General features: G+C 36.9%; 1 protein-coding gene across 7 annotated transcripts in view; it reads right to left on the reverse strand.

Moving 5' to 3' along the window:
* The window catches only part of GRIK2 (glutamate ionotropic receptor kainate type subunit 2), a 732,858-nt gene that overhangs the window by 450,744 nt on the left and 254,965 nt on the right, over nucleotides 1-27,149 (reverse strand). For all 7 annotated transcript variants that reach the window (XM_042253366.1, XM_004011243.5, XM_060419222.1 and 4 more), the window contains one exon: nucleotides 449-616. In XM_042253366.1, coding sequence (XP_042109300.1) covers nucleotides 449-616 — 168 coding nt within the window. The remainder of the gene's footprint in view (nucleotides 1-448; nucleotides 617-27,149) is intronic.

Consider the following 27,149-nt stretch of genomic DNA (forward strand, 5'->3'; position numbering starts at 1 on the left):
CATTTTAAAGTCACTTAGAACCATAGAACTTTCAAGATACTCAGTAAATTAAGACCACAGTAGTAAAGTAGAATTGACACATAATGCAAATAAAAATGTAAAATTGGATTGTAAACCTTGGTAAAATCCACTGATGGTATTTTTTTATTTTAGTAGGTTCTTAAAATAGAAATAGTTTAGTAGTAAAACAAAAGGATTAATGGGGGAAAAGAAAACAACTTCACTATCCCAGACCTAACTACATTTCATGTTATAAGCACATTTTTTCAGCAAGTAATCATATCACTTTACCTTTCCTGAAAAAAAATATGTAAGTGCAGCTCAAAAAGAAATATTTGCATGAAAATATTTCTAGTGACTTATTACTTACTTTGTAGATTAAGAAATCTCTCAGAGTAGCTAAAAATTTGAATTTCAGAAAACACACTATTAAATATCTATCAATTACCTTTCTTGGATGCTTCAAAACTGTCATAGAGGTTTATCTTCTGGGTGTCATAGGTAAGGGTGGTATTGGGCAACAAGGTTCTGTTTCTGTTGATTGTGTTCACAGCAAATCTGAATGCAAGTTCCTCAGCTCCCATTGGGCCAGATTCCACATATTCAAAAATACCACCTGGCAAAGAAAGGAAAAATCACACAGTTCTTACAAGATAGAGAAAATCTTGGAAGGTATCTGTACTTTTATGTATGTTATTTGGGTACTTAATTTGTGTGAGTGTGTGTGAGTAAATGTGATTTGTCTAAGAATGTGGAGTATAAATACTTCAAATATTCAAATAAAAATTTGAATTTATGCATAAATTCACATTTAATATAAATTCACACTGGCAAAATTTCTTTGATATTGATATCAAAATTTTCTATGATTTGAATATGATTTTGTCTTTTTAGTTTGTAGTTGCTTCTTTTAGGGCCTAGGTATGTATAGATCCTGCATTAAGCACTGAACTCTTAAAGATTTGCACACAGTTCCAAAATAATCAGTCCTCTATATTGATACAAAGCTATAAGGTTAGCATTGGGAAAACTATATTAAATTTGTCTCTGTTAATTCAGACATCTGAATTCCTTAGCCTAATTTTTAATAGTTTTAAGTTTAATAATAACTTACCATGTTAAAAACCCAAAATACTTAATTCACTTGCAAATTGCAGCATTTTACTTGTAAGAAAAAAAACAAAGTAGCATTTTCTATGTGTTTTACTCTACATCCTGTTTCAGAAAAGACTTGACATTTTTGAAAGATAGCTCTCCCAAACAATGAAAATTCCTTAGGCAGTGAGTAACACTGTAGCAAATAATTTTGGTCATAAAATGTGGAATATAATTTAACAGTGTATTCTTTCCATTTGGCACCTTCCACCAGCTGTGTCTCAGGCCAGTCCCCTCAGTTGCGTCCCAGCCTTGATATCCTCTTTCTCTCTTCAGTTGTGAGTGACCTAACTGAGAACTTTATCTCCAAGAGAATCTCTTCCTTGTTGGTTTGGTGAATGAAATGAAAGGGGGAGCACCTGATAGCTGACATCCTCCAACCTCTGTCTTTAGGAAACCAAAACATTAAAAATAATGAACATTTATTTTTCTCCCTTTCAAACTTCACACCATGTGCTCTCAGCACAGTCATTCACAAATAAACTCCCTTGAATAGGACATTTCCACAGCTTGCAATTCATACCTCATCAAAAGTCTTTTGACACATGAATGTCGGGAGACATCAGCACACTACCTATTCTAAATGAGTAAGAAAGTCATGGTATGGTAATAATTCCTCCAAATATGAGGAATTAGGACTCAGAAGATACCACAGTGATTGGACAAATTTATATTCAGGAAGAATTGGAAATATTCCATTTTACATCATATTAGTTAGAAATATTTCTCTTTTTTCAACTAATTTGATGGTATGGTTACAGAACAGCCAACTTATTGTGAAATTATACTCCGAATATGTTTTAAATCATGGTGAGTTATGCTAAGCAGAAGGATAATAAGTATTTATTGACATCCAAATACTTAATGGGCATCAAGAACAAAATTAGATGTCATATATGTGGAGGAGAACAGTGGTATGAGCATGGACTCCAGAGCCAAACTGTGTTTACATTCTGGCTCTGCCACTTGTCATTCCAGGCAAATTGGGCAGTTGCTTAAATCTTCAGTCTGAGTTTCTTCATCTCTAAAAAAAGAGATGATGATAGAGCTAGTACATAGAATTGTTAATAGAGAGCAAATTATGTCATAAGAAAGCACTTAGAATCAGTGATGACCATAGAGCAAACACTACATAAGTGTTTAAGATTTCACTGAGTCTTCAAAGCAATCCCAAGTAGTATAGTTTTACAGAAAACTATCTTGTCACTGAAGATCATGCAGCTATCAAATGATAGAGGCAACATTAGAATCTGTTCATGCCTGACTTGAAAGCCCTTGCCTGCTCCACTACAAATTAGTAATTTTCTTCAAAATTTCATTCAGGCAAAATACGTAAAACTTCCTAATTCCTAAAACGTGAGATAAGATGACTTCAATAAAAATATGCAGTCAGAAATGTAAGATCATATATATGGAACTGAAAAATAATTGAGTAATTGGAAACCACTTCTTAAGCTTAATTAGGAACACAGAATTGATTCCAGAAGTGCAAACCTGAAGTCATTTCTAAACAGCAAAATAAAATGAAAAACTGAATCTTATACTTTTCTCTGTTCAAATTTTAATTTGAATGTGGTATAAGTGCAAAATGGGGGAAATCCCCTGGTGGAGAGCATGGCAACCCACTCCAGTATTCTTGCCTGGAGAATTCCATGGACAGAGAGGAACCTGGCAGGTTACAGTCCATAGTGTCGCACAAAGTCAGATATGACTTAAGCAACTTAGCATGCATAAATAGAAAATAAGGATACAGAAATGGTCAACACATGATAATAGCAGGTTACACCTTTCCTATCCTTCACCTCTCTTCAAAATAACAATCTACTTTGAAAATGATGTGTCAGAGTCTTCTAATATTGAGACTACACCAACTCTGTGGCCCAAAATTTTGCTCCAGGTTTTATGTCCAAGAAAAACTGTATATCTATGTTCACCAAAATAAGAAGAAATATTGTATGACATCTCTTATATGTGGAATCTAGATAGAAATGATACAAATGAACTTACAAGACAAGAAACAGACACACAGACTTTAAGAACAAGCTTATGGTTGCCAGACGGAAGGATGGTGGGAAGGGATAGTTAGGGAGTTTGGGATGGACAGGTACACACTGCTATATTTAGAATGGATAATCAACAAGGACCTACTGGAGAGCACATGGAACTCTGCTCAAGGTTATGCAGCAATCTAGATGGGAGGGGAGTTTGGGGGAGAATGGATATATGAATATGTATGACAGAGTCCTTTCATTGTTCACCTGACACTATCACAACATTGTTAACTGGCTATACTTCAATATAAAACAAAAAGTTGAAACAGCTAAAAAAAGAAGAAGAAAGAAAAACATGTACAAGAATATTCATAGCAAGGCTTCCCTGGTAGATCAGCTGGTAAAGAATCTGCCTGCAGCACAGAAGATGCTGGTTTGATTCCTGGGTTGAGAAGATCCCCTGGAGAAGGAGAGGCTACACACTCCAGTATCTTGGGGCTTCCCTAGTGGCTCAGATGGTAACGAAGCCACCTGCAGTGTGAGAGACCTGGGTTTGATCCCTGGGTTAGGAAGATCCCCTGGAGGAGGGCATAGCAACCCACTACAGTATTCTTGCCTAGAGAATCCCCATGGACAGAGGTACACCCCAATACAAAACAGAAAGTTTAGAGGGAGAACACGATGGCAGAAAAGTAGGTGGATGTGGAGTACATCTCTCTCCATGGATACATCAGGAATACACCTTCAGACACAGAAGTGCATGCAGAACATCAGCTGAGAGCGGACAAGAGTACTTGACCAATGGAAAAGAATATATAGAACCATGCAAAACTTGGTAGGATGAAGGAAGTAGGGGAAAAAACAGGAGTGTTTGTTAGTAGGACTGGACCTGTCCTCAGCAAGTGGGGGAACTGAAGCAGGGGTCCAATCCCCAAGTCAGGGCAACTGTCTGAGTCAGAGAAAAAACATTTAAGGCTGAGAGTGAAACAGCTGATCTGGGGCAGTCTAGATGGAATGAGAACAGACACTCCTTGCCATTGCCATGCATACCCCAGGCAGGAATGTGGGTCTCCTGGAAGGGGCAGTGGCTGGGAACTGGAGTTTAGGGATTGTGGAGCAATCCCAGGGCGAGGGCTGCTGTTAACTGTAGAGAGACAGATTGAGGGGATGTGAGGGAGGAGATTGTGGTGGGAAATGCCTGTAGAGGAAACCAGGTAGCCATGGAAGTAAGGCGCTACTGTTGAGTCAGGCAGAACACCAGTCAAGCCATCATCATAGCCTCTCTCTTCACACACCAGCATCAGCAGCTGAACAATAGAGAGGCTGGCCCATCAAATGCTTTACACACTGAACTACAGAGTAGGACCCCACCCAAGGTGCTCCTTTCAGTGTCTGATGCGTGGAACTAGAGTAGGATCCCAATCAGGGTACCCCCTTTAAGTGCCTGTCATGCCAAACAACAAAGACCCCAGGCAAGATATCCCTCTAAGTGCCTGTATGGGCAGAGTCACGGAGAAAGACTGGCCAAAAAGGCCTTCTAATCGCCAGGCTCAAAAAAGGGCTCTGATAGGGCCATAACTCCTGCTGCAGAGGCAGTCCGAGTCCTTGCACACTTGGCGCCGCCAGGGTCCCTGCAAGCCAAGCAGCTGCACCACCTTTACACTCAACTCTCACTGGGTCAGAGCTGCCACAGGCAAAAAAAAAAGTCTTGTATTTATGCTCACAGGGTCGTTTTGGTCCTGTCTCTTTGCGACCCTGTAGACTGTGGCCTGCCAGGCTCCTCTGTCAGAGAGGGGGTTCTCCAGGCAAGAATACTGGAGTGTATTGCCAAAACTGGTTGCCATACCCCTCTAGAGCACTCTATTTCCTGCTGCCCTAGCCACCAACCCCCCTGAATGCCAGAACCCCTACGACCCAAGCAGCAGCACCATCTCCACACCTGGCCCTCACAGGGGCAAACCCAATCCCTCCAGGGCAGCCGCAGGAGCTGAGGCCCAAGGATGACACACACATGTAGAGGTGGAAATAAAACCACACTTGAAAACCAAGGGCAGTGTGGCTAAGGAAGAAGACCTAAAACCTTCCCACCAGCTGTACAAGCTGCAGATTAAATCCACATGATCAACTAAGACGACTCTGTGTCTAAGGAATATATAAAAGGCCACTGAGAGTGCCCACAAAAGAAAACGCGCTAGCTCTGATAGCTGTGGACATTGGAGGCAAGAACACACAGGAATAGGACCAGATTAGAATCTGAGCAGCCTCCACAGCAGGTCCAGAGATCAGCACAGTGTTGGAGCACATCCTAGGGAGGGAAGGTGAACTGTGATTCCTGGTATGGGAAAGGACTCTGACAGCAGCGATTCAAGAAAAACATTTATTATTTTTATTTTTTGACTTGTTCTGTAGATTCTTTTGGATTTTTTTTTCCTTTTATACCGCTCTGTTGTAGTTGTCAATTTTATTGGCACTAAGCAATCCAATTACACTTTTGTGCTTTTTTTCTTTCTTTTTCCTCAGACACATTTTTTTTTTTTTTTTTACTGTCATAAACCTCTACCTCTACATTGAGCATTTGCAGTTCTGTGGAGTTTTCCTCTTTTTTTCATTTTCCTTTTTTTTTTTAATTTTTAATTTTTTAAGCCTATTATTTTTTTCTACATTTATTCCTTTGTTTGCTTTTCCTTTCCCCTTACAGTTAATCTTTAATGTATATAAATCATCTTTATCTACCTCTATTTAACTTTGTATGTCTATCCTTTCCTTTCTTTCTCTCCTTTCCTCTCAACATATTTGTTAGTTTTAATTTCATTGCTTTATTCCCCACTTGGCAACCTTGCTATAGTTTTGTTATTACTTAGTTTTGTTGTGGTAGATACAATTTTTGTTTTTCTTTGTTTGTCAGGTGAATCTATTGTACCTAATGTTCGTTGGACTATTTTGATTTTGCTTATGGGTGTATATGTATATATGTATATTCAGTCACAATTTCTATTGTTGTTATAAACCTCTGCCTTGACATTGGGCTTTTGCAGTTCTGTGGAGTTTTCCTTCCCTCTCCCCCTTTTCTTTCATCTTCTGTTATTGCTCTTTTCTCATTTTTAATAATTTTAATTCTTAATTTTTAAACCTACTATATTTTTTATACACATTCCTACTACGTACACTTACTGGTTTGCTTTTCCTACTGTTCTTTTCCCCTTTCAGTTAATCTTTCTTGTATATAAGTCTTCTTCATCTACCTCTCTCTAACTTTGCATATCTACTCTTTCATTCCTTTCCTTTCCTCTCAACATATATTTGTTAGTTTTCTTTTCATTGCTTAGTTTCCCACTTGGCACCTTGCTTTAGTTTTGTTTTCTAGTCTGTGCTTAAGTTAGTTTTGTTCTTAACTGGTAAATATACTTTTTTAATTTTCTTTGTTTGCCAGATCAATCTACTGTACTTTATATTTGTTGGACTGTTTTTACTTTCTTCATGGGTATATATGTATATGTGTATATTCCATTATTTTAATTATTATTTGCCTGATTTTGTAACTTTCATTTGTCTGGGGTTCATCTTTGGTTTCTCATTTTCAGATATTTGTTTTACTCTCCGTCAATGCCATAACAAACACTTGTGGACTCTTCGTTCCTGACCAGAGATCAAACTCTGAGCCTTTGGATTGAGAGCACTGAATCCAAGACCCTAGACTACCATAGAACTAACCCTAAGGAGTATCAAATAGTGAGAACTCACACAAAGGAAACCACTTGAATATAAGACCCGGGATCACCCAACCACCAATAGCACCCGGTGCAGGATGCCTCATCTATACGACAAACAAAACAAAAATACAAACCCAATCATCAGCAGATAGGAGTAACACCTCGCTCAGCCTTGCCCATCAGAGGAAAAACAAACAAAAACTCAGCATAATCAAACCCTGTAGGAAGTTCACACAAACCACTGATTAAACTTAGGAGGGCAGAAACCAAAAGGAAGAAAGAATTTAGCCTTCTTCAAGGAAATAATTCAACTTTCTTTGAAGCCTGGGAAAAGGGGACTTCAAACACAACATCTTAAAAATAAAAAAAAGAAAAGTCAAAGAAATACAGTACAAATGAAGAAATAAACTAGAAACACATAAGTCCAAATAAATGAAGAGGAAATAGGAAAATTACCTGAAAAAGAATTGAGAATAATGATAGTAAAGATGATCAAAAACCTTGAAAGCAAAATGGAGACAATGCAAGAATCAATTAACAATGACCTAGAAGAATTAAAGAATAAGCATACAGAGACAAACAATACAATTACTGAAATTAAAAATACTCTAGAAGGAATCAATAGCAGAATATCTGAAGCAGAAAAACAAATCAGTGAGCTAGAAGATAAAATGGTGGAAATAACCTTTGAAGAGCAGAATAAAGTAAAGAGAATGAAAACAACTGAGGATAGGCTCAGAGACATCTGGGACCATATCAAATGCACCAACATCTGAATTATTGGGGTTCCAGAAGAAGAAGAAAAAAAGAAAGGTATGAGAAAAATTTTGAAGAGATTATAGTTTAAAATTTCCCAACATGGAAAAGGAAATAGCCAATCAAATCCAAGAGAGACAAACAGTCCCATGCAGGATAAACCCAAGGAGAAACACATCAAGACACATATTAATCAAACAAAGACTAAACACAAAGAAAAAGAATATTAAAAGCATCAAGGGAGAAGCAACAAGTAACATACAAGGGAAACCCCTAATGCCTAACAGCTGATCTTTCAACAGAAACTCTGCAAGCCAGAAGGGAATGGCAGGATATATTTAAAGTACTGAAAGGGAAAAATCTACAACCAAGATTACTGTACCCAGCAAGCATCTCATTAAAAATTGATGGAGAAATAAAAATCTTTTAAGACAAGCAAAATTTAAGAGAATTCAGTACCACCAAACCATCTTTACAACAAATGTTAAAATGGACTTATACAGTCAAGAAATACAACAGAAGAAAAAAGATCTATAAAATCAACACCAAACAATTAGAAAATGACAGTAGGAACATATATATCAATAATTACTTTCATTGTAAATGTACCATATGCCCCAACCAAAATACACAGAGTGGTTGAATGGATACAAAACTAAGACCCATATATATGCTGTCTACAAGAAACCCACATCAGACCTAAAGACACATATAGACTGAAAGTGAGAGGATGGAAAAATATATTCCATCCTCTCAAATGGGAAGCAAAAGAAAGCTGGAGTAGCAATCCTCATATCAGACAAAATAGATCTTAAAGAAGTTTACAAGAGATAAGAAAGGATACTACATAATGATCAATGCATCAATCCAAGAGGAAGACATAACAATTGTAAATCAATACATAAGACAAACACTAACAGACATAAAAGGAGAAATTGACAGTGACACAATAATAGTAGGAGACTTTAACACCTTATTCATGCCAATGGACAGTTCGTGAAAACAGAAACTTAATAAGGAAACATTAAGTTTAAGTTTGGATATATTAGGTGGGATGGATCTCATTGATATCTTCAGGATGTTCCATCCAAATGGAGAAGAATACATGTTCTTCTCAAGTGCACATGAAACATTCTCTAGGATCGAGCGCATCTTGGGTCACAAATTAAACTTCAGTAAATTTAAGAAAACTGAAATTGTATCAAGCATATTCTCCGACCACAACACTATGAGACTAGATATCAATTACAAGAAAAAACTGTAAGAAACACAAACATGTGAAAATAAAACAATGTGCTTCTACATAACTAACAGGTTACAGAAGAAATCAAAAGCGATATCCAAAGATTTCTAGAAACAAATGACAAGGAAAACACGACAACTCAAAACTGATGGGATGCAGCCAAAGCAGTTCTAAGAGGGAATTTTATAGAAATGCAATTCTACCTCAAGAAACAACATGTTTCCCTTGTAGCTCAGCTGGTAAAGAGTCTTTCTACAATGCAGGAGACCTGGGATCAATTCCTGAGTTGGGAAGATCCTCTGGAGAAGGAAATGGCAACCCATTCCAGTATTCTTAACTGGAGAATCCCATGGACTGTAGCCTGCCAGTCTCCTCTGTCCATGGGATTGCAAGACTCAGACACAACTTAGCGACTAAACCACCACCACAACCTCAAGAAATAAGAAAAACATCAAACAGATCAACTAACTTTACAGATAAAGTAACTGGAAAAAGAAGAAGAAGAAGAAAAAAAAAACACAAATTAATAGAAGGTAAGAAATCAAAAAGATCTAAGCAAAAATAAAGGAAGGAAACAATAGTAGGATTAATAAAATTAAAAGCTGGTTCTTTGAGAAGATAAACAAAATTGACAGGCCTCTAGCCAGACTCACCAAGAAAAAAAGAGAGAAGAATCAAGTCAACAAAATTAGAAATGAAAAAGGAGAGGTTACAACAGACAATGCAGAAATACAAAAGATTATGAGAATATTATGCACAACCATATGGCAATAAAATGGATAACCTGAAAGAAATGGACAGATTCTTAGATAAGGTCAATCTTCCAAGACTGAACCAGGAAGAAATAGATACGAGCAACCCAATTACAAGCACTGAAATTGAAGCTCTGATCAAAAATCTCCCCAAAAGCAGAAGCTCAGGACAAGATGGCTTCACAGGAGAATTCAATCAAACATTTAGAGAAGATATCATGCCTATTCTCCTAAAACTCTTTCAAAAAATTTCAGAGGAAGGAACCCTTCCAAATTTGTTCTATGAGGTCACCATCACCCTGCTACAAAAACTAGACAAAGACAAAACAAAAAGAAAAAAATTACAGGCCAATATGACTGATGAACATAGATGTAAAAATCCTCAACAAAATTTTAGGAAACAGAATTCAGCAAAACATCAAAAAGCTCATACACCATAATCAAGGTGGGTTTATTACAGGGATGCAAGGATTCTTCATTTGAAAAGAACCTGATGCTGGGAAAGATTGAAGGCAGGAGGAGAAGGGGATGACAGAGGATAAGATGTTTGGATGGCATCACCGACTCAATGGACATGAGTTTGGGTAAACTCTGGGAGTTGGTGACGTACAGGGAGGCCTCACATGCTGCAGTCCATGGGGTAGCAAAGAGTCGGACATGACTGAGCGACTGAACTGACTTGAAGAATTCTTCAATATATGCAAATCAATCAATGTGATACACAGTAAAAAACAAATTGAAAGATAAAAACCATATGATATTCTCAATAGATGCAGAAAAAGCCTTTGACAAAATTCAGCACCAACTTATGATTAAAACTTTTCAAAAAATGGGCATAGAGGGAACTTACCTTAACATAGTAAAGGCCATATATGATAAGCCTACAGCAAATATTATTCTCAACGGTGAAAAACTGAAAGCAGGAATGAGACGGTATCCACTTTCACTACTATTATTCAACATAGTTCTGGAAGTCCTAGCTACAGCAATCAGAGAAGAAAAAGAAATAAAAGGAATCCAGATTGGAAAAGATGTACAGCTCTCACTGTTTGCAGATGACATGATACTGTACATAGAAAATCCTAAAGATGGTATTGGAAAATTACTAGAGCTAATCAGTGAATTTAGCAAAGTTGTGGGATATAAAATCAATACACAGAAATCACTTGCATTTCTATATACTAACAATGAAAAATCAGAAAGAGAAATTAAGGAACCAATCCCATTCACCACTGCAACAAGAAGAATTAAATATCTAAGAATAAACTTACCTAAGGAGACAAAAGAACTGTACACATAAAATGATAAGACACTAATGAAAGAAATCAAAGATGACATAAACAGAGAGATATTCCATGTTCCTAGGTAGAAAGAATCAATATTGTGAAAATGACTATACTACCAAATGCAATCCACAGATTCAATGAGATCCCTATCAAATTACCAATGGTGTTTTTTACTGAACTAGAACAAAAAATTTCACAATGCATATGGAAACACAAAAGACCCCAAATAGCCAAAGCAGTCTTGAGAAAAAAGAATGGAGCCAGAGAAATCAAGTTTCTTGACTTCATATTATACTACAAAGCTACAGTCATCAAGACAGTATGGTACTGGCAGAAAAACAGAAATATAGACCAGTGGAACAAGATAGAAAGCCCAGAAATAAACCCATGCACTGTTGGGTACCTTATGTTTTGCAAAGGAGGCAAGAATAGACAATGGGACAAAGACAGCCTCTTCGGGTGCTGGGAAAACTGGACAGCTACATGCAAACGAATGAAATTAGAACTATCCTAACACCATACACAAAGATAAACTCAAAATGTATTAAAGACTTAAATGTAAGACCACAAACTACAAAACTCTTAGAGGAACGCATGTAAGAATTAAAGATTAAAATAATAATAATAATAATAAAAGAAAAAAAATAGTCAAAAAAAAAACCACTCAATGACATAAATCAAAGCAAAATCCTCTCTGACCCACCTCTAGAATAATAAAAAAAAAAAAAAGGAAGGAAGTGGGACCTGATTAAACTTAAAAGCTTTTGCACAGCAAAGGAAACTATAAACAAGATGAAAAGACAACCCTCAGAATGGGAGAATAATAGCAAATGAAACAACTGACAAAGGATTACTTTCCAAAATATACAAGAAGCTCATACAACTCAATTCCAGAAAAACAAACAATCCAATCAAAAAGTGGTAAAAGGACCTAAACAGACAGTTCTCCAACGAAGACATACAGATGGCTAAGAAACACATGAAAAGATATTCAACATGGCTCATTATTAGAGAAATGTAAATCAAAACTACAATGAGATATCACCTCACACCAGTCAAAATGGCCATCATCAAAAAGTCTACAAACAATAAATGCTAGACAGGGTATGGAGAAAAGGGTTACACTCTTGCACTGTTGGTGGGAATGTGAATTGATACAGCCACTATGGAAGACAGTATGGAGATTCCTTAAAAAACTAGGAATAAAACCACCATATGACCCAGAAATCCCAATCCTAGGCATATACCCTGAGAAAAACAAAATTGAAAAAGACACATGTATCCCATTGTTCATTGCAGCACTATTTACAATAGCTAGAACAAGGAAGCAGGAGAAGGTGATGGCACCCCACTCCAGCACTCTTGCCTGGAAAATCCCACGGACAGAGGAGCCTGGTAGGCTGCAGTCCATGGGGTCGCTAAGAGTCAGGCATGGCTGAGTGACTTCACTTTCACTTTTCACTTTCATGCACTGGAGAAGGAAATGGCAACCCACTCCAGTGTTCTTGCCTGGAGAATCCCAGGGACAGGGGAGCCTGGTGGGCTGCTGTCTATGGGGTCTCACAGAGTCGGACACGACTGAAGCGACTTAGCAGCAGCAGCAGCAGAGCATGGAACCAACCTATATGCCCATTGAGAGATGAATGGTTAAAGAAGGGGTGGAATATATATGCAATGGAATATTACTTAGCCGTAAAAAGGAATGATTTGAGTCAGTTCTGATGAGGTAGATAAACCTAGAACCTATTATACAGAGTAACATGAGTCAGAAAGAGAAAGATAAATACCGTATTCTAACACATATATACAGAATCTAGAAAAATGGTACTGAAGAATTTATCTACAAGGCAACAATGGAGAAACAGACAGAGAATAGACTTATGGACATGGGGACAGGGGAGGAGATGGTGAGATGTATGGATAAACTAACATGGAAACTTACATTACCATATGTTAAATAGATAGCCAACGGAAATTTGCTGTATGGATTAGATAACTCAAACAGGGGCTTTGTATCAACCTAGAGGGATGGGATGGAAGGGAGATAGGAGAGAGGTTGAAAAGGGAGGGGATATATGTATACCCATGGCTGATTCATGTTGAGGTTTGACAGAAAACAGCAAAATTCTGTAAAGCAATTATCCTTCAATAAAAAATAAATAATTTTTTAAAAGTTTAAACGGTAGAAAAAATATGTATAAGAATATTCATAGCAGCATGGAATAAATGCATCAGTGAACAAATACATTCAACACCAGGAGATGAATTTCATGATCAAAATGCTGAAAGGAGTTATCAGGCACAAGAGAATATTGCTGTATGATTTAATTCTTTTAAAAGTTCAAAAAATGGTGGTGGGGGTTAGGTATAGGAAGGGGGTATGATGTGCTTCTGGGTGCTAGGGATATTCTGTTTCTTATCCTAGGTTCTTGGATGTATATTATTAAGACTTAATGCTATGGTTTCTGTAGGTTGGCATGCATAGATCATCATTTAATAAAATTTTATGTTAAAAAGTAATTGCATAAAAGTGTGAAGACTCTTCTAAGTTTGATAACACAGGCAGTAAAAATAAGGGCAATATTGTTGACTATAACTTGAATATTTGAAAAAATTCATAATAAAACTAATAAAAATGATTAAAAGAAAAGTAAGAAAATATATCAAAGTTTGTTAAACCAAATACAAACATAGTATATGCAAAAGGATTGGTATCTTCAATATAAAATAATAACAACTAAAACATATAATTACACCAAAGGAAAAATTGGCAGAGTATGAATAGATAGTAAATATTATATACAAATATTCAATGAGTACACAATGTTCAAAATGTTCAAAATCAGAGAAAAAGGAAGGTTAAAACAATGAGATGGAATTTTTACAGGTCAAAATTATATCAATAACCTCAGATATGCAGATGACATCACCCTTATGGCAGAAAGTGAAGAGGAGCTAAAAAGCCTCTTGATGAAAGTGAAAGAGGAGAGGGAAAAAGTTGGCTTAAAGCTCAACATTCAGAAAACGAAGATCATGGCATCTGGTCCCATCACTTCATGGGAAATAGATGGGGAAATAGTAGAAACAGTGTCAGACTTTATTTTTTGGGGCTCCAAAATCACTGCAGATGGTGACTGACTGCAGCCATGAAATTAAAAGACACTTACTCCTTGGAAGAAAAGTTATGACCAACCTAGACAGTAAATTCAAAAGCAGAGACATTACTTTGCTGACTAAGGTCCGTCTAGTCAAGGCTATGGTTTTTCCTGTGGTCATGTATGGATGTGAGAGTTGGACTGTGAAGAAAGCTGAGTGCCAAAGAATTGATGCTTTTGAACTGTGGTGTTGGAGAAGACTCTTGAGAGTCCCTTGGACTGCAAGGAGATCCAACCAGTCCATTCTGAAGGAGATCAACCCTGGGATTTCTTTGGAAGGAATGATGCTGAAGCTGAAGCTCCAGTACTTTGGCCACCTCATGCGAAGAGTTGACTGATTGGAAAAGACTCTGATGCTGGGAGAGATTGAGAGCAGGAGGAGAAGGGGACGACCCAGGATGAGATGGCTGGATGGCATCACAGACTCGATGGATGTGAGTCTGAGTGAACTCCGGGAGATGGTGATGGACAGGGAGGCCTGGCGTGCTGCGATTCATGGGGTCACAAAGAGTCGGACACAACTGAGCAACTGAGCTGAACTGAACTGAATTAAAAAGTACAGTCAAAAGAAAGCTAAACTGTTACAAACTTTCTTGAAAACTATTTTTCAGTTTATCAAGCTTTAAAATACCCACTTGAATTTGCTAATTCTAATAGGATACAACCTTAAGGAAAATATGGGGAGTTTAACAGCAAGGGTACTCATTTTGTTCATAAGAATAATATTAGAAGCATTCTAAATATCCAATGGGAGCTAATTGTTTTTATAAATACAGTACATATAATTAATAAAATACTATGCATTTGGCCATTTTACTCTATAGAAGGTATCCGATGACAAAAATGTTTTATAAGAATGAAGATTCCTTAAAAAACTGGAAATAGAACTGCCATACAACCCAGAAATCCCACTGCTGGACATACACACCAAGGAAACCAGAATTGAAACAGACACATGTACCCCAATGTTCATTGCAGCACTGTTTATAATAGCCAGGACATGGAAGCAACCTAGATGTCCATCAACAGATGAATGGATAAGAAAGCTGTGGTACATATACACAATGGAGTATTATTCAGCCATTAAAAAGAATATAGTTGAATCAGTTCTAATGAGGTGGATGAAACTGGAGCCTATTATACGGAGCGAAGTAAGCCAGAAAGAAAAACACCAATACAATATACTAACACATACATATGGAATTTAGAAAGATGGTAATGATAATCCTGTATGTGAGACAGCAAAAGAGACACAGATGTATAGAACAGTCTTTTGGACTCTGTGGGGGAAGGCGAGGGTGGGATGATTTGGGAGAATGGCATTGAAACATGTGTAATATCATATGTGAAACAAATCACCAGTCCAGGTTCGATGAATGATACAGGATGCTCGGGGCTGGTACACTGGGATGACCCAGAGGAATGGTATGGGTAGGGAGGTAGGAGGGGGGTTCAGGATGAGGAACACGTGTACACCCGTGGTGGATTCATGTCGATGTATGGCAAAACCAATACAATATTGTAAAGTAATTAATCTTCAATTAAAATAAATAAATTTATATTAAAAAATTACAATTTGCACTTACACTTAACAGAGTATTAACTGTGGTTTATTTTAAATGATATTTGATTAATTTTCTTCTTTGTGTGCATTTTAAATAGTTATCAATAAACCTGTGTTAATGTTACAATTTTTTTAAGTGGATAAAATACATTTTAAAATGAAGTTATAATATTAAGGGGTAGCAGAAAACAGAAGAATAACCAGAGATAGTACGAAATTTCAAGATATTTATGTATTTGTTATTTTTCAAATTTGTTATGTATTTGTTATTTTTCAAATTCAAAGCATGGGAAGTAGGCTAGGCCTTGGATAAAAGAAACCTTACTTACTCAACCACAAGGCTCATGCAGAGTTGAGCAACGAATTGAGAAATTAAATATTTTATTTATTTACTTTATGAAGTAGAAAATAGAAGTTTACAGATTTGATTCTCTGTGGAAGAAATAAGTTATTTTTATTCTAAAAGTATATCTTTGATCTTAAGCCTTGCTAACAAGAAATTGAAAGGTGAAATATTTTCTCCATCTGTTCCTAGACATACAAAAGGGTAATTTTTCACATGATCTGAACAGGGCCTTCTCTCTTATCATGCAAAATAATATCCACCTTGTGCTATGCACCTGCTGTAAAAGGTGTTTGGTCCTGGACTTATTCTTTTTATTATGAAGTATCAGAATTATAGGCAGCATTTTATAACCATGTGGTAATGAAGACAGAATTGCTACCCTAAGGAGTTCACAGAAAAGTATTTGGTGAATAAAATACATTCCAGGGTAATAAAGAACATAGAAGGACTGTAAGATCCTGAAGCAGCATCTTAGTAATCTGTAATTAAGTGCTTTCCACAGACTTGTACCAAGATTTACACAGTTTCATGAACCTAGAGACCACTATTTTATCACAATCAAATTCCCTATTCCTTTTTTTTCCACCGTTTTCTTATACTTATGTTTGGTTTTCTGAAAAAAAAAAATCTAAGATAAACATTCTCATGGTTTTGTTTTTGTTTGGTTTAATTATTTTGTTTGCTTGTATTAATTTAGGAAAGGCTGCTGTTGCTGCTGCTAAGTCACTTCAGTCATATCCGACTCTGTGAGACCCCATAGACGGCAGCCAATCAGGCTCCCCCGTCCATGGGATTTTCAGGCAAGAACACTGGATTGGGTTGCCATTTCCTTTTCCAATGCATGAAAGTGAAAAGTGAAAGTGAAGTCATTCAATTGTGTCTGACTCTTAGCGACCCCATGGACTGCAGCCTACCAGGCTCCTCCATCCATGGGATTTTCCAGGCAAGAGTACTGGAGTGGGTTGCCATTGCCTTCTTCGTTAGGAAAGGCTATCACATCTCAAATAACCATTGCCTTCTTCGTTAGGAAAGGCTATCACATCTCAAATAACCTCAGCATCAAACAGTATGTGTGTTAGTCGTTCAGTTGTGTCCAACTTTTGTGACCCCATGCACAGTACCCTGCCAGGCTCATCTGTCCAAGGAATTTTCCAGGCAATAATAGTCAAGTGGGTTTCCACTCCCTTCTCAGAGGATCTTCCTGACTCAGGGATCGAACCTGGGTCTCCTGCATGGCAGGCAGACTCTTTACTGCTGAGACACTAGGGAAACTACAGTCATAGAAAACTAACCAAACCGGTCACATGGATCATGCTCTTGTCTAACTTAATGAAACTATGAGCCATGCTGTATAGGGCCACCCAAGATGGATGGGTCATGATGGAGAGTTCTGACAAAACATGGTCCACTGGAGAAGGCAAACCACTTCAGTATTCTTTCCTTGAGAATCCCATGAACAGTATGAAAAGGCAAAAAGACAGGACACTGAAAGATGAACTCCCCAGGTTGGTAGGTACCCAATATGCTACTGAAGAAGAATGGAGAAATAATTCCAGAAAGAATGAATAGACGGAGCCAAAGTGAAAACACTGCCCAGTTATGGATGTGACTGGTGATGGAAGTAAAGTCCTATGCTGTAAAGAAAAATACTGCATAAGAACCTGGAATGTTAGGTCCATGAATCAAGGTAAATTGGATGTGGTCAAACAGGAGATGGCAAGAATGAACATCAACTTTTTAGGAATCAGTGAACTAAAATGGAACGACATGGGTGAATTTAACTCATATCACCATTATACCTACTAGTAAGGGCAAGAATCCCTTAGAAGAAATTGTGTAACTCTCATAATCAACAAAAGAATCCAAAATGCAGCATTTGGGTGCAATCTCAAAAATGACAGAATGATATCTGTTCATTTCCAAGGCAAAACATTCTTATAAGTCTATGCCCCAAATACTAATGCCACAGAAGCTGATGTTGAAAGGTTCTATGATGACCTACAAAATCTTCTAGAATTAACACCAAAAAGATGTCCTTTCCATCACAGGGGACTGGAATGCAAAAGTAGGAAGTCAAGAGATACCTGGAGTAACAGGTAAGTTTGGACTTGGAGTACAAAATAAAGCAGGCAAAGGCTAACAGAGTTTTGCCAATAGAACAACAACAGAGTTTTGCCAGTTTCAACAACAAAAGAGAAGACTCTACACATGGACAATCACCAGATGGTCAATACCAAAATCAGAATGATTATATTCTTTGTAGCCAAAGATGGAGAAGCTGTAGCTAGTCAGCAAAAACAAGACTGGGAGCTGACTGTGCCTCAGATCGTGAACTCCTTATTGCCAAATTCAGTTTAAATTTTTAAAAAGTAGGGAAAACCACTAGACCATTCATATATGACCTAAATCAAATCCCTTATGATTATACAGTAGTAGTGAGAAATAGATTCAAAAGATTAGATCTGATAGACAAGTGCCTAAAGAACTATGGATAGAGGTTCATGACATTGAACAGGAGGCAGTGATCAAGACCATTCCCAAGAAAAAGAAATGCAAAAAAGGCAAAATGGTTGTCTGAGAAGGCCTTATAAAAATAGTTGAGAAAAGAAGAGAAATAAAAGGCAAAGGAGAAAAGGAAAGATAAATATATTTGAATGCAGAATTCCAAAGAATAGCAAGGAGAGATAAGAAAGCATTCCTCAGTGATCAATGCAAAGAAATACAGGAAAACAATAGAATGGGAAAGACTAGAGATCCCTTCAAGAAAATTAGAGATACCACGGGAACATTTCATGCAAAGATGGGCACAATAAAAGAGAGAAACAGTATAGATCTAACAGAAGCAGATGATATTAAGAGGTGGCAAGAATACATAGAAGAACTATACAAAAAAGATCTTCATGACCCAGATAACCATGATGATGTGATCACTCAATTAGAGCCAGACATTCTGGAATGTGAAGTCAAGTGGACTGTAGGAAGCATCACTACAAACAAAGCAAGTGGAGGTGATGGGATTCCAGTTGAACTAATTCAAATCCTAAATGATAATGCTGTGAAAGTGCTGCACTCAATATGCCAGCAAATTTGGAAAACTCAGCAGTGGCCATAGGACTGGAGAAGGTCATTTTCATTCTAATTCCAAAGAAAAGCAATGCCAAAGAATGTTCAAACTACCGCACAATTACACTCTTCTCACATGCTAGCAAAGTAATGCTCAAAATTCTCCAAGCTAAGCTTCAACAGTGCATGAACTGAGAAGTTCCAGATGTTCAAGCTGGATTTCAAAAAGGCAGAGGAACCAGAGCTCAAATTTCAACATTCACTGGATCATAGACAAAACAAGAGAGTTCCAGAAATACATCTACTTCTGCTTTATTGACTACACCAAATCCTTTGACTGTGTGAATCACAAACTGTGGAAAATTCTTAAAATGATGGGAATACCAGACCACCTTACCTACCTCAAACAATATGCCTGTGATTCTTTCTCCAAGCTTATACTAAAAGTTAATAGTTTTCTTCATTTTATAAGTGGCCTGTTAGGTAAAAAAAGAAACAGAATGGAATAGAATAGACTTCTTTTTCATAAGTAGTTGGAAAAGTTTTCCATAGTTGCCCCACTTTGTTTAGCAGATATACAAGACCAAATGGTAAGGAATCCCTCATTTGTACAGAACTCACAATACTGCAGCTTTCTCCACCACAGACTATGACTCACAAAAGAACAACATTACTCAGGACTTGAAATGAAAGATTTATATTAGTCAACTGCTGAAGCTGATCCAAACTTTTTCTCATTTAGGTCAATTTTAACCACTACTGAGGATTGTATGACTCATAAACCTGTGATAGATGTGCCAGCCAATGTCACAGCTAACTTCTATAACAGTTAAAAAAGATCCTATCTCAAAGTAGGTACAATCAGTGTCTTACACTCATTCACTTTAATAAAGGAATTGATGTTGTGAATGACACATCATTTGTTATCCTCTTAGAAGATATGCCAGTTTCTAGAATTTTTACTAAAAGAATGTTGGCCTCATCTAAGTTACAGAAGTAGCAGGTCCAAGAAGAGGGTGGTCTGGGGAGTAAAACTCAGATTCCTGTTCAACAACTTTAGTAAGAATGGTCCTTAAGAGTCTTCTGTGGGTACTGGTTGAATTGATTCCTGAGTACCTGCAGCTTAGGGAATCTGCCACTGGAAGTGGCATTACTTCAAAGTTAGATGGATCCTGTCCTGCATGCCTCAGACCTCATCTATCCAAAGTTCCAGAGAGAATGATGAGCATCTATATCACCACTACACCAACTTCTCAACACCCAAAGTTTGGAAGACACAAAACCATCCCAGAGCCAAATGCAGTCACTAGAACAGCCTTCCCTCTGAGCCCCAATGCCCTTTTGTCTGGGGCTGCAAAGTTAAATGCCTACACTGGAGAGACAATAAGAGGTGGTGCGGACTAAAAAATATATTCTCCATCAAAAAGGAAGTTTAATTTTTAATGCCCTGCTCGCTAAACTCATCAGAAAATGCCGAATTCAGCGCAGTCACTCAGTCGTGTCCGACTTTTTGCAACCCCATGAATCGCAGCACACCAGGCCTCCCTGTCCATCACCAATTCCCGGAGTTTACTCAAATTCATCTCCATCGAGTTGGTGATGTCATCCAGCCATCTCATCCTCTGTCATCCCCTTCTCCTGCCCCCAATCCCTCCCAGTATCAGGGTCTTTTCCAATGAGTCAGCTCTTCACATGAGGTGGCAAAAGTATCAGTTTCAGCTTTAGCATCAGTCCTTCCAAAGAACACCCAGGACTGATCTCCTTTAGAATGGACTGGTTGGATCTCCTTGCAGTCCAAGGGACTCTCAAGAGTCTTCTCCAACACTGTAGTTCAAAAGCATCAATTCTTCAGCACTCATCTCTTTCTTCACAGTCCAACTCTCACATCCATACATGACCAGTGGAAAAAATAGTCTTGACTAGACGGAATCGATCAGAATAGTCATATGACAGACAATTAAAATATTTAAGTTTTAACCTGGCTAGAAGGAAATACAGTAAGAAGCTGGTATCTGTTTTCAAATTCTGGAAGATGATCACATGAAGAATTGATGCTTTTAAACTGTGGTGTTGGAGAAGATTCTTGAGAGTCCCTTGGACTGCAAGGAGATCCAACTAGTCCATCCTAAAGGAAATCAGTCCTGAGTGTTCATTGGAAGGAATTATGTTGAGGCTTAAACTGCCAATACTTTGGCCACCTGATATGAAGAACTGACTCATTTGAAAAGACCCTGATGCTGGAAAAGATTGAAGGTGGGAGGAGAAGGGGATGACAGAGATGAAATGGTTGGAAGACATCACTGACTCAATAGACATGGGTTTGAATAAACTTGGGGAGTTTGTGATGGACAGGAGGCCTGGCATGCTGCAGTCCATGGGGTTGCAAAGAATCACTGACTGACACGACTGAGCAACTGAACTTAACTGAATGGCAGATACCAATACAACATTATCAAGCAATTATCCTCTGATTAAAAATAAATTAAATAATCTCTCTCTGTATTTAGATAAACACACAATGAAAAACAATAAAATTCTTCCATTTGCAACAACATGGGTGAATCTGGGTAATACTATGCTTAGTAAAATAATTCAGACAGAGAAAGACAAATACTCTATATAATCAACAATACGTAGAATCTAAAAAGGAAAACAATGAATGTATATAACAAAACAGAAACAGACTCACAGGTATAGAAAACAAAATAGTGGTTATCAGTGGGAAGTGGGAAGGGAGGAGGAGCAAGACTAGTATATGGGATTCAGTTCAGTCCGACTCTTTGGGACCCCATGAACCGCAGCATGCCAGGTCTCCCTGTCCATCACCAACTCTTGGAGTTTACCCAAACTCATGTCCATTGAGTTGGTGATGCCATCTAACCATCTCATCCTCTGACGTCCCCTTTTCCTCCTGCCTTCAATCTTTCCCAACATCAGGGTCTTTTCAAATGAGTCAGCTCTTCGCATCAGGTGGCCAAAATATTGGAGTTTCAGCATCAACATCAGTCCTTCCAATGAACACCTAGGACTGATTTCCTAGGACTGTTTGGATAGGGACACAAACTAACATGCTAAATTAATAAACAACAGGGATATACTGCAGAGCACAAATATACATAGATATTATGTAGTAATAACCCTGAAACTAGTATAACCTATAAAAATGTTTAATTATTATGTCGTACATCTGACACTAATATAATATTGTAAATCAACTATACTTAAATTAAAAAAGAAAGAAAGTTAAATCAGTATGAAACATGGTAAACCCATGCTACTATGAAGGATGAAAGCTTCTAATAGTCAACATTCATTAAGAGTATAATTTATATCAGGCATCATAATAAATAATTTACAAACATAAACAGAATGACATCAAGAAATGTAGCTGAATCACATTTTCTGTCTTCGGTGTATTACCATTGCTCTAATATGTCATATTTTAATTCTGAATATAACTTTGATATTTAAGTCTTTCATACTGGTAAGCCTAAGAATTCCTTCTCTTTTATGATCCATTGCCTCACAAGGTATTTTACTTTTTTAGGCCAAATGACTTACTTTACTGCGTCTAATGTCTTCTACTTTAGCAAGACCTTGGAGCAGGTCCAGCATCTTAAGAATCTTGCCTAAGGTCAGTTGCATGGTCTGAAAGTGATGGATACTGGATTCAGTCACAGAAGACCTCAATCTAGGCTCCAGCTTTTAATCACTATGCTGTGCTGCTTCCTGCTGGGTGAGATTGCTACTCTTCATCTTCAATTTCTGGTAGTTTTCACAGCAGCTTTCCTTTTTCTGAATGATAAACACTTTTAGTTTTCTAAGACAGATTCTTAGAGTTTTTCACACCCGTATGAAATATGACTATAACACTCTGAAACTGATTTTGTGTGAAGTTGATAGATACCACCCAGGTTGCTTAAGTGTATGCAATCAGAAGAACATATGCATACATGGACTTGAATGACTGACATGCCATGGAAAAATTAACAAGTAGGTCAAAGCTCCCAGAAAAGGACTGTGTGGAAAGCATATGGTATAATATATGAATTTTCCAAGAGGAGGAACAGTGATTCATCTCTTCCCTCACACTGAGTGACACTCCTCTCTTGTTTTTGACTCCCTTGAGCCATGAAGCAATGGGTATCTCTAATTTAGTTAAAGGACTGGCTTCAGAATTTTGAGACCTTTTATTCTAATGACAATAATGTTGTAAATTGTACTGTTACTAGTGAAATTTCATCTAGGCATACAAGTTCACACCTTTGTCAATATTTCAAGTAAACAAAAAATATACAGACATGTGACCAGTGAAAAGTTTTTCTTTAAAGTGTCCTGTACTTTTCTGCAGTTTTAGTACTCTGCAGTTCTTTAAATATAGAAGCTATGAAAGTTAATCTTGCATATCTCTTCCACATCTATCATAATCAATACAACTCAAATTGGTAGTGGTCATTTGGGAAAAGGAAGCTGCTGATAAGAATAAAGAACATGAGTTAGATGGCTCATAAAAACTGAAATCACATTGAAGGAAATGACATTATAGTTCCATTGGACAGAGATTGGTTATGCTCAGGCATGTAAATGTGCTTGCTTATTTTAAAAATAAATATGCTTTTAACTTTACAAACCTCCTACTGTTTCCAACATAATTTTTGCTAGTGTATAGAAAATAGGTGTTGATTTTTTTTTCTTTCTACAAATGGATCCTTAAAATGGTAGGGAGGATCACAGAGTTACACATTCAAATAATATTAATTTTAAAGTAGATGTACTACATACTGAGAGGAAAATTGGGAAATGGCTACTTAAATGTTAGCAATTTAGGACTCAGAAGGAATACACACTGATTGGGAAGGCAGATGCTGGAATAATATCGAGATATAAATAGAGCAGATCAAACTGAGATAACAGGGAAGGCAGCCACGTGAATAATCACCACATAAACAGTATAAATAACACCAATGATTTGAGGGCCAAAAGCACACACTTAATTATATTGATTCTTAAGAAATAGGTCAGCTATAAGAAAAGGCAAAAATGATTGAATGAGCAAACCCCACTCACTATCTAAACAAATGTTTGCTTCTCTGCAAAATGAAGGGTTGGGTGAAATGATCTTGAAGATCAGAGGTTCAGAAAACTTTCCTGATTCTACAATTGCTTAAGAATTGCTCAGTAAATTGAGGAGCAATACTGATTCTGTCAGAAGTTAAGGACTGGTTACATGCTAGCCTCACTTTCATTTGTTAAAAAAAAAAATTGATTTGAGAAATTCTACATCAAAATATTACTGAATCCAGTCAATAAAAATATAGATATAAGTATGTTTTGAGTTTACAAAGAGGATTTGAATGTTATAAGGCTAAGTTGGAGGTATTAAAATAAATTTCCTTAAGTGGCAAGCAAATTGTTTTTAAAAAGAAATCAAACACATGAAAAGATGCTCAACATCATTCATTATTAGAGAAATGCAAATCAAAACCACAATGAGGTACCACTTCACACCAGTCAGAATGGCTGTGATCCAAAAATCTGCAAGCAATAAATGCTGGAGAGGGTGTGGAGAAAAGGGAACCCTCTTACACTGTTGGTGGGAATGCAAACTAGTACAGCCACTATGGAGAACAGTGTGGAGATTCCTTAAAAAATTGCAAATAGAACTACCTTATGACCCAGCAATCCCACTGCTGGGCATACACACCGAGGAAACCAGAATTGAAAGAGACACATGTACCCCAATGTTCATTGCAGCACTGTTTATAATAGCCAGGACATGGAAACAACCTAGATGTCCATCAGCAGATGAATGGATAAGAAAGCTGTGGTACATATACACAATGGAGTATTACTCAGCCATTAAAAAGAATTCATTTGACTCAGTTCTGATGAGATGGATGAAACTGGAGCCGATTATACAGAGTGAAGTAAGCCAGAAAGAAAAACACCAATACAGTATACTAACACATATATATGGAATTTAGGAAGATGGCAATGACGACCCTGTATGCAAGACAGGAAAAAAGACACAGATGTGTATAACGGACTTTTGGACTCAGAGGGAGAGGGAGAGGGTGGGATGATTTGGGAGAATGGGAATTCTAACATGTATACTATCATGTAAGAATTGAATCGCCAGTCTATGTCTGACGCAGGATACAGCATGCTTGGGGCTGGTGCATGGGGATGACCCAGAGAGATGTTATGGGGAGGGGAGGTGGGAGGGGGGTTCATGTTTGGGAACGCATGTAAGAATTAAAGATTTTAAAATTTAAAAAATAAATAAATAAATAAAATAAAATAAAAAAGAAATCGATTTAATAATAATAATATAACCCATGAAGCAGCCTAAATATGTAATTTTATATTACATGCAAAATAATTTACATTATTTATCTGGACGATAACATTAAGAAAATCCCTCCATTCTCCTTTACATATTTATTGTGCATAGTTTCCTAAAAAAATCTTCTTTATGCTATTAGCTGGACTATCAACTATTATGTATGAGCTGTGTATTTTTGCATTTATTATTTGCTTTTAATTGAGAGGATTAACAAATAATAAAGAAAGGAATTGTTTACACATTTGGGGGCAAAGTTTCTTAAATCCTTAAAAATATTTTGTTTCTCTTTTAAAAGCTATAGTATTAGTTTGATATAAAATCTTTGGAGATTATTAAAAATTTTAGGATTCATGTAACCATTAATAAAACCTCATCATCTCTGTTGTAAAGCCTACCTCTCCACAAACTCCCTCAGTTAGATTTATAGTCATAACCTTCTGTTCCTGTATATGGTTCAATATGTATGGAACTCATTCATTTTTGACTCATTGGACTTAACTGTGTTAGGCATACATGTGTGTTTAATATATGTTTGAACAATAAACCACTAATGTGAGGAGAGAATATGAGTATTGCAAGTACTAATGCAGTATGTATATCAATACAATATAAAAGAAATATTAAAGAAATTGACCAAATGCACAACACTTATTTTCCTTTTCCCAGGCAACTACAAGAATCATGGGGATCAGACTGTGTCCCTTTCCCTGTGATTCTCTTAATATAACCTATAAGGCCTTTCTTATCTGCTAAAGCCATTTATAAATTAGTCTTATGAATTATTTTTTATAATTAGGAGAGCCTGTGGAATAGAAGTTTGTATCTCTAAGGCTAATTGGAAATTATATAAAAATCATAACTTTTCAGAACTAGTTTCAATATTTAGTAATGGATTTAATTTCCTAACAAATTTAAAAACTGAAAGAATTCAAAGCAGATGTAGAAAGAAAATATTGCAGACAATTGTACGTCAAGGAAAACGTAAATATGTAAATAGAGTATTAAAGTTAGTAAGTTTCTTTTTCAGAAATCCAGCTTGAGAAATCACTGTGGGAATTTTAATTGCAGATACTGTGACTAAGCCAGTAGAGGTCTGATATAGAAACAATGCTCCCATACGTGAGTATGCATGCAAAACTGATACACGCCCACAGAGGCGTATACAAAGGCAGGATCTGAAGAAAAGCTGACCAGCTCCTTAATCTAGAGGCAGCGCAGGGGAGAGAACAAGGTGACCTGACACTGTCAAATAAAGCAATGTGTCACTGACAAAAATGTTTACACTGACTCCATGTAAATATAGCCTGAACAACGTGTTTTATGGTCAAATGAAATGACCCAGCTATAGATTATTCTGTTTTGGGTGTTCAGAATGGAGAGTCGGTCAAAACATAAACACACACACGGTCAAAAAAGTTTCACTGAAAACTGTTACAACTCCTGAACATACCCTGGGAAACGATCAAGTAAAGCATTTTAAAAGTGTGTCTAAAATTCTTAAGTTAGTGGGAATAACTACCCTACAAACTCAAGCAATTGCTATAGTTGAATCCTCAGCTCTTAGCTGGGTGCCTGTCACATAGTACATGCTCAATAAAAAATTCCTTCACTAATGTAATTTTATTGACCTGCAGAATCAAGGAATAATCTTTGATCAGATAATTCTGTAGGGCAAATTTTATCAGCAGAAAGGCAAACTGCAAAGATATTTAAGAGTGAGACAAATTATACTAGAAATCATACATGTTCAAAGAAGTTCATAGCAGTATCATTTTTAATAAG

The sequence above is a fragment of the Ovis aries genome, chromosome 8 (assembly GCF_016772045.2).
Source record: "Ovis aries strain OAR_USU_Benz2616 breed Rambouillet chromosome 8, ARS-UI_Ramb_v3.0, whole genome shotgun sequence".
Taxonomy (NCBI): Eukaryota; Metazoa; Chordata; class Mammalia; order Artiodactyla; family Bovidae; genus Ovis; species Ovis aries.